This window comes from Diospyros lotus, chromosome 10 (assembly GCF_014633365.1).
Source record: "Diospyros lotus cultivar Yz01 chromosome 10, ASM1463336v1, whole genome shotgun sequence".
Lineage (NCBI taxonomy): Eukaryota > Viridiplantae > Streptophyta > Magnoliopsida > Ericales > Ebenaceae > Diospyros > Diospyros lotus.
Genome location: NC_068347.1, coordinates 3,695,133 through 3,704,059, shown reverse-complemented (window position 1 = coordinate 3,704,059; position 8,927 = coordinate 3,695,133). Strand labels below are relative to the sequence as shown.

The 8,927-nt window shown below is 34.9% G+C and overlaps 1 protein-coding gene across 1 annotated transcript; it reads left to right on the top strand.

Annotated features, from left to right (window-relative positions):
* The first annotated feature begins 7,513 nt into the window (after positions 1 to 7,513).
* LOC127812093 (protein EPIDERMAL PATTERNING FACTOR 1-like) lies at positions 7,514 to 8,513 on the top strand. Its single transcript, XM_052352414.1, has 2 exons — positions 7,514 to 7,990; positions 8,069 to 8,513. Exons 1-2 carry the CDS (start codon positions 7,885 to 7,887, stop codon positions 8,350 to 8,352), a joined length of 390 nt encoding a protein of 129 aa, XP_052208374.1. The 5' UTR covers positions 7,514 to 7,884; the 3' UTR covers positions 8,353 to 8,513.
* Positions 8,514 to 8,927: the final 414 nt, after the last annotated feature.

The following is an 8,927-nucleotide window of genomic DNA, read 5'->3' as shown; positions in this document are numbered from 1 at the left end:
TAGAATACATATAAATTAGTAATTAAATTTACTATATGAAACATAAGCTCTCTATTTTGTAAGGGGCATTTGGTACAAAAGAAATTTTTAAATTTATGAAAATGTTAAGTTGGGAATTCACATTTTCATGTTTGGTATAATTTTTTTAAAAAAAGAATCCTTAAAAAGTAGTATTTCCGAGATTTATTTTTAATCAACTTTTCTACAAATTTTTTTTATGGATTTGGATTTCCATGAAATTGGAAAAGTCTTTAACAAATAAAAAAACTAAAACACCACTTACTCTCTTATAATCCCATAGTCCTTTCACGATTATCTTTGTCATAACTTTTTACTTACGAACATATATATATATATACATAATGTGTAAAAAAAAGTATATATATTTTTTGATTTCTTAAAAGATTATGAGTCTCAATATTTTATATATTAAAAAAATTATTATTTTTAAATAAAAAATCAAATAAGGGTAATTTTAAAAAAATAATATGAATTTTTAGGAATGTTACATTTAAACCAAACATAAAAATGTAAGATTTCTAAAAAATAATTTTCAATATTTCTATAAATGTTAAGAATTAAAGATTTCTAAAAGTATTCTCAGGAATCATGAATCACGGGAATCTAAAAACTTCTCCTATATCAAATGCACCGTAAGAGTTACGAGAATACAATTTTTATACGTCATCTTCTTTTTGTTATTTAAGAAATTATTCTTAAAAAAATATTTTCAACGTGGCTTTTCCATTAAAAACAATTTTATAAATTGTTGTGATGACATGGCTTCTCATCAAACATTCTATAAGGTAAAATACTAATTAAGTAGTGAAAGAGATATAATTATAATTAATTAATATTAAAACTACACGATTTTGGGGTAAGTATGGCATGGAATGGTAAACAATGGGCTCCAATTGTTGATCTTTGATCAATGAGTTTTAATTAAAACCAAAGGTTAGGATCCAATAGAAAGGAACATATTTTTCTTTCTCTTTCATTTTCCGGGAAAGTTTCTGAGAAATAATAATGTATTTTGTCGTTGTCTTTGCACCCACCCCAATTCAATTGTCCATAGTATAGATCGAGTAGGTAGCCGGCTAAGGGTAATATATTTTACTTGATTTGATTGGTATTAATTGAGAGTTAATTGCACATTCCTTGACTCATCAAATAACTATTCTCAAATTTAAAATTGATAAATAAATTTTATATATTATTTTTTGGAGATTTGTTCAAATTGCATTGATTGTTTATGTGTTTTTAATGTGGAGGTGCTTAGTAAGTCTACAAGAATGATAAGTCTGGAGGTGCTTTGATCTCTCTCTCTCTCTCTCTGGTCAAGGTCTCAAAGAGAGAAAATCAGCTCTTCTAGATGTTTATATGGTTTATTAGCAAGAATTATATCTTGCTATTAGAGTTAATAAAAATATGATTTCCTTTTCACAAGCCATAAAAAGCGTTAAATCTGATAAGTGAATTGATGCTATGAAAAATGAATTGAAATTTATGGAACAAAATTGTCTAGGATCTAGTAGAAATATTGCTGAAGATTCTAAGTGAGTTGGTTGTAAATGAGGTTTTAAGATTAAATGTGACTCAAATGAAAATATTGAACAATATAAAGCTAGATTTGTTGGCATTGATATACCAAACACAATAGCATCAATTATAAAAGACTTTTTCACCACTTTCAAAGAAAAACTATTTAAGAATTATTATGACATTGGTTGTTTAATATAATTTAGAATTACATCAAATAATGGATATAAAAAGAACATTTCTCAATGGAGATCTTGAGACGGAAGTTTATATAGATCAACTTGAAAGTTTTTCATAAAAGAAAAGGTCAAATAATACATAGACTTCAAAAGTTAATATATGAACTTAAACACGCTTGAGACAATAGACATTGAATTTAATGATATCATAATATCTTTCAAATTTAAAGAAAAACATTATTGATTGTTGTATATATCAAAAGATCGATGGGAGCGAGTTTATATTTTTAGTTTTATATCTTCACCATATTTTGCTTGCTACTATTGATTTAGGCTTAATGTGTGAGATGAAAGATTTTCTCTTGAAACGAAAGATATGAGAAAAGCTCCTTAAGTTATTGGAATTGAAATTGCTCTAGGTCAAATACAATAAAAAAAATTATTTTTTGGGGAGAATCATCATCAAACCTTCAGAACTCTGCCCCCCCCCCCCCCCCCCCCCCCAAAAAAAAAAAAAAGAAAAAAAAATTGTTAGAAGGCATAGATCCAATGCTTAAGTCAAGTTCTTGGAGATCCCAAGAGAAAATGTAGAGCTTTTGAACTGGTAAAAAATGACTTACCTTCCTTAGAATGTGGGATCACCCATTTATAACTGAATTGAGGGGGATTTGTGAAAACCATCCATGATATTCTGATATTGCTTATAATTTGGACTGTTGTAAATAATTTTTATCCTTTAAACAATTTAGGAATGAAACTTTGGAGGTAGGTTTGCATGTTTCCTGTACGAATACCCCGTGAGAATGGTTTTGAGGAGACTTCTATTGTCTTTTGGAGGATGAGCTTGTGGTGCCTGATTAATAGGTCTCCCAAAGACCCTTCTCTCAAGAGGACATCTTGGGCTCTTTACAGTTCTTTCTTTTACTTTTATCTACTGTTTTCTAGTTCTGGGCTTATTTTTGTATGGGTTTTAGGCAAGGGTCCTTGATTCATTAGACATTAATTCCTCCTCATTCTTTCCTCTGAGTCTCGCAGAGTGTTGAGAAACCTATGAACTAAACACACAACTAGATTCGACAGTACCAAGATCCAAAATGAATAATCGAACAAAATTGAAAAAATACAACACCACAACACCACGCACACAACAGAAAAATAAAGAACACAGCATATACGTGTTCGGATCGAAAGATCCTATTCACGGCAGAGGCTCCGCCTCTAGTCAATCCACTAGAAATGTATAGGTGATTACACAACCAAGATTACATCCGAATCCCTCAAGAAACAAAGCTATCATAATCAAAACAGAAGCAAACTACAATGAAAATACAACTCGATCTCAGAACGAGTAACAGAAACTAAACAAGCTTCTTATCGACCAATCTCACACGCCATAGGTGATTTGCACCGAGATATACAGATACCTGAAGCCGATTCTTGCCAAAGAACAGAAAGGATTCATGATGTGTCCGTCGGTTGCAGATTTAGGGTTTCAAACGAGAGAGAGAGAGATCGCAAAACATCTGCTGGATAGGGCATGAACAAGCCCTTATATAGTTGGGCACTGGAAACTTGGGCCAAGCAATAGAGACATGGGCCAAATGTGAGCTTAGGCTGGGCTACTAATAAAAACTCGGCCCACCATATATATATATATCATCATAATGTATATACAACAGATAACCAAATGAAATGCAAATGAAATATAAATGCAAATTCACATGAAACCCAATTGCAAACATAAAATGCAATAATCAAATACATTTTGAATCACCTAAAGTATTAACAAATTCCACCTTGATTCAAGAATGGATTGATAGTGAACTTTGACCAGAGACCCCTACAACTCTCCCATCTACAACAAGAGAACATTGAGCAACGACCAAGCTTGCTCAAACTATTGACAAGGGACCAACTCAACTAATACATACCTCACCATGGACAACAGAAACCTCTATCAAGACTTCTATGAACAAGACATTAGGACTTTCATTAGACTCGAAAATTTCCTAAGGTTCCACCTTAAGGCTAACAAATTTCCACCTCAAACTAAACACTATCAGTTTGATCAGGTTTGTCTAACTCTACAAGACTAGGCACATATCAACTTCTAGACCTACATTCAGCTTTTCAAACTCAAATTCTCTTTCCTATTCAATATATTCAAAGACTTTCCACTTCTTAGACTTAAAAAAACATTTTTACACCTAAGAAAGAATTCTCAAAATCTTTACAGAATATTTATCAACAAAGGAAAGAAAATTATCAGGCCCTAGATAGAAAACAGGGACTTGGGAAAACTCCACAACTAGAGAAAGCAACATGCCAACAATGGGATTTACCCATACCTTAGGCATCCATGGGATCCACCCATAACACAAGGCATCTATTGGGATTTACACAACCCACAGGATTCACAAAAAAAAAAAAAACTAGGTTATCAACCTATCGGAATCCAATCATACCTTAACATGCTTAACTCTAACAGCCCTATTATGACCAATGTGCCCTAGCCTTTACATGCCTAGAGTCCAAAGACAAACTGCCCATCCCCATTCTCACATCCCTTTGAGAGATTTGCATTTTCTTCCTTATTTTCTTTCTGCCTCGAAGGACAGTTCCTCCTAAGATGACCTTTTTTCTTACAAAACCAACAAGTCACCGGTTTAGAATTCTCTTTACTCTTTGACTTAGACTCACCCTTACCTCTAGAATAAAATTTCTTATTTGACTTATTCTTAACATATAGACCTTCACCTAAACTAGATTTTTGTTCCCTCTTAGTTTCAAGGTCTCTAGATCTTAAGGCTGATAAGACATCTTCTAGAGTTAGAGAAGTTCTACCATATTCTATTGCAGTTCTTAAATCTCTATAGGATTCTGGCACATAATTCAACAGAATAATTGCTTGATTTTCATCTGATATTACCTCATCTATGTTAGCAAGACCTATGGTAATTACATTGAAGTCATCTAAATTTTCTTCTAAAGACTTTGAAGAATCCATTTTAAAACCAAACAGTCTTCTTTTCAAATGAATTTTGTTAGTCAAGGATTTTACCATATAAAGAGACTCAAGTTTTGACCATACCTTTGCAGCAGTGTTCATGCCAGTGTTCATACCATTTACCTGTCGTAGTACCTTGTCAGCTAGGTTTAGGATGATAAGGCTATAAGCCAATTCATCCATTTCCTGGCTTTCCTCAGAAGGCGGCGTAGCTTCCTTATCCTTTCCATCCGTTGGCACAACCAGTGGCTTTGAACACCGATTTTGAACCAAAATGGCCTTCATTTTCTGCTGCCACAACCCGAAATCACTATGACCATCGAACTTTTCAAGTTCTATCTTCATAGGTGCCATCTTTGGTTCTGTTCTTGCAAGGAAAAACAAAAAACCAACAGCAACACAAGATGGAACAAGAATAACACAGGATGGATAGTGCACACAGAACACAAACAGCAAAGAGAAAATCATAGCCACAAGAACAGTATATGGATCAGATTGCAAAGCTTCAAGAACACTAAGCAATACAATCAACAATAGCTAGAGTAAATAAAAAACAATAGCAACAAAAAACAGCAGCAACAGTTAATGATTGAAAGAAATAATCCAATCCAGAAACTACAAAACTGACTCTCCAAATCCTATCTTGATTTACAAAACAAATTCAAGAACACAGTAAGGATTACAACAAAAATAAACGTGCTCGTTACAATCCTAAGTAAGTTCAAGAACAACAAGAAATCAATAGCAAGGAACAAATCTCATAAACGAAATCAGCAAGCATAATAGGATAACAAAAAAACCAATCCAAGATATCTTACCGAACAACAAGATCAAAGGATACCAAATACTTATAGAATCGGATAACCAATTGCAGCCTTCAATCTTCCGAAAGCGACGCGACCTTTCAGATCTTACTGATCACCTTCAAGATCGAGTTCTCGGATCTGATCGTCGATGGATCTGGTTCGCCCTCGAGTGGCTCTGATACCACTTGTTGAGAAACCTGTGAACTAAACACACAACCAGATTTGACAGTACCAAGATCCAAAACGAATAATCGAACAAAATCGAAAAAATACAACACCACAACACCACGCACACAATAGAAAAATAAAGAACACAGCATATACGTGTTTGGATCGAAAGATCCTACTCACGGCAGAGGCTCCGCCTCTAGTCAATCCACTAGAAATGTATAGGTGATTACACAACCAAGATTACATCTAAATCCCTCAAGAAACAAAGCTATCAGAATTAAAACAAAAGCAAACTACAATGAAAATACAACTCGATTTCAGAACTAGTAACAGAAACGAAACAAGCTTCTTACCGACCAATCTCACATGCCATAGGTGATTTGCAGATACCTGAAGCCGATTATTGCCAAAGAACAGAAAGGATTCATGATGTGTCCGTTGGTTGCAGATTTAGGGTTTCAAACGAGAGAGAGATCGCAAAACATCCGTTGGTTAGGGCATGAACAAGCCCTTATATACTTGGGCGCTGGAAACTTGGGCCAAGCAATAGAGACATGGGCCAAATGCGAGCTTGGGCTGGGCTGCTAATAAAAACTTGGCCCACCATATATATATATCATCATAATGTATATACAACAGATAACCAAATGAAATGCAAATGAAATATAAATGCAAATTCACATGAAACTCAATTGCAAACATAAAATGCAATAATCAAATACATTTTGAATCACCTAAAGTATTAACACATAGGGAAGAGTATTAAACCACCAATATTCTTTCCTCATTCTTTCCTATTTTTTATGGATTCTATGTCTTTTGGAGGATGGGTTTTAGTGTTTGTTTCACCCCAGTGATTCTTGTCAGATCTTTTGGAAGACCTTTCGTGTACTCTTCTAGAAACTTCTTGGTCACCCATAAATTATTTCAATTCTTTTCTAATCTCTTGGAGACTTTTTCAATTGTGGTGAGTTCTACTATTTTTCCCAAGTAAATGGCTAGAACAAACGACACTACAAGGCCCACCACCCCAATAAGCGAATCCGATATAAACTAATAATTGGCGTAACATGAATTTAACCTCATAAACTAATTCAATATAACTTCTGAACAATACGAGCAATCAATGTAATTTTTAAAAAATAAGAGATGTAATTTATTTAAAAAAATTTATAATAATATATTTTCCACTCGTATAACTTTGTGAGAGAAAACGAGCTTGGCCGAGCTAAGGCCAGTGCCCTACAGTAGGTTGGCCCTATGCTAGCCCAATCGGGCAGGCCACAGGTTCTAACTAATTTTAATTTTTTCAAAATTAAAAATTAATTCACTTAACAAATTCTTTGATATAAACTAAAATCAGCAACCCTTTTTGAAATGATCATATTTAATATTTAATATTTAAAATTTTGTAATCAACAAAAATGTGTAGGCTCTCGAGATATTAGCTTGGCCCGACCTATCAGGCCTACAAGCCGACTCAACTGGGCCTAAGGAAACTCTTAGACCCTGCCGAACCAGACTCACTTAACATCACTACCCAAACAATGCATCTAATATATGTTGCCATATATAGAAGGTAAAGTAAGCAGTTTTAAAGTTAGAATTAATGACCAGTTTTTTCTTTCCATGAGATAGAGAACACATTAATGGCTGTCACATTAAACCCTCAGCATAATATTTATTATGTACACGTACATTAAGCTCTTATATATACCCCCATATATATCTGTATAATATGGTGAGCTTGGGAGGCTCATTTATGGCTGTCTGTACATTCTTGCTCACTCATTCATTGAAGTCAACAGAGAAACTCACGTAGAAGAACCCCAAAAGTAATTAAAACCCTAAAAGTAAGAACCCTTCATCATCAACATTAAGTTAAGAAAATTGATTAAACTTCCATGGCGAGCCATATGAATGAATGAAGCTCATCACAGAGTGTTCAAGCTTTAGCCCCGGCCCAGCTCTGTGAAACCCTATCTTTGTCCTCTTCGTTTCACCTTCTATTTCATGTGAGTTTCCACTTTTGCCTGTGACTTGATTCAATACCCTTCTTTAAGTTCATTTCCATCACCTCTCCAACCCTATAAATATACCAACTCTTGCTCCCATTAATTTACAGCTCTATCTGATAGAAATTCAAGATAGGAAAGCAGCGCTGGTGATCGATATATCGTGTATGTCTTCAATTGCCATGAAGGGTTTTTGTTGGATCGTTGTTCTTCTCGCCGTTGTTTCTCTTCCGGCAGCAATGTCTGCAAGGCACATCGTTCCCCAACACTCCGGTAAGATCATTTATTGCCTCTTTGATAGAGATTTTTTCAAAGAAATAAACACAAATTAATGGCCTGTATGATCTACAGGTCGTGGACACCGCCATCCAACAGCCGCTGGTGTCACAACCACCGGGGACGACCGTCAAGCGAAATCACAGGAATTTCCTGCATTGGGGAGGCAGCGACTTAGAGCGGGTGACACGCTACAAGTAGCAGGTTCGAGGCTGCCCGACTGCTCGCACGCGTGCGGGTCGTGCTCGCCATGCCGGCTGGTGATGGTGAGCTTCGTCTGCGCGTTGCTGGCGGAGGCGGAGACCTGCCCCATGGCTTACAAGTGCATGTGCAACAACAAATCCTATCCTGTCCCTTAATTACGGCTCTATATGTTTGTGTTCATGTCCATGCATGCTTCTATCTCGTAGTGCCTTTGTAAAATACAGTACTAGCAGTTGGGTTTCTTTGGTTTCTCAGCAATTTTCTGTGTAACATGCAGTCTCAAACAAGGCTTCCTCTGTGTAATCAAAGAGTTCATTTCTAGCTACCCACTTTATTTCCCATTATTATTTTATGGTAATTAATTGTCCAAATATATCATGATTTTTAGATTTGTGGTCGTTATAATTAGAATTTGACTCCTCTCAGATAACTTGAAAAAAAATTCAAAGGCAATTTTTTTTTTTAGTAAGCTGGTGGGGTGGGGGTGGGGGTGGGGGGCAAAGCTCTAACTTGGTAGCTTCTTCAAGATATATTTCTTTTTTTTTTTTTTGACAGCTTTTTCTAGAATAGAGAGAGTGCAACTGCGTGTATTGCAGATATTTTAGGTCTCTATCAAAGACATTATATTATTTCAATTTCCTTCTATTGTTATAAAGATACCACAATAAATTTGTAACTGTGGGAGAGTTTTCAATAGTCAGGAAACTTGTAAAATAGAAGACTGTTAAAA

What these genes read in the sequence shown, in the direction of transcription:
- LOC127812093 (XM_052352414.1), top strand. Translation starts at nt 7,885, where the DNA reads ATGTCTTCAATTGCCATGAAGGGTTTTTGTTGGATCGTTGTTCTTCTC. An exon ending in CATCGTTCCCCAACACTCCG is followed by an intron (nt 7,991 to 8,068) that starts GTAAGATCATTT and finishes TATGATCTACAG; the next exon opens with GTCGTGGACACCGCCATCCA.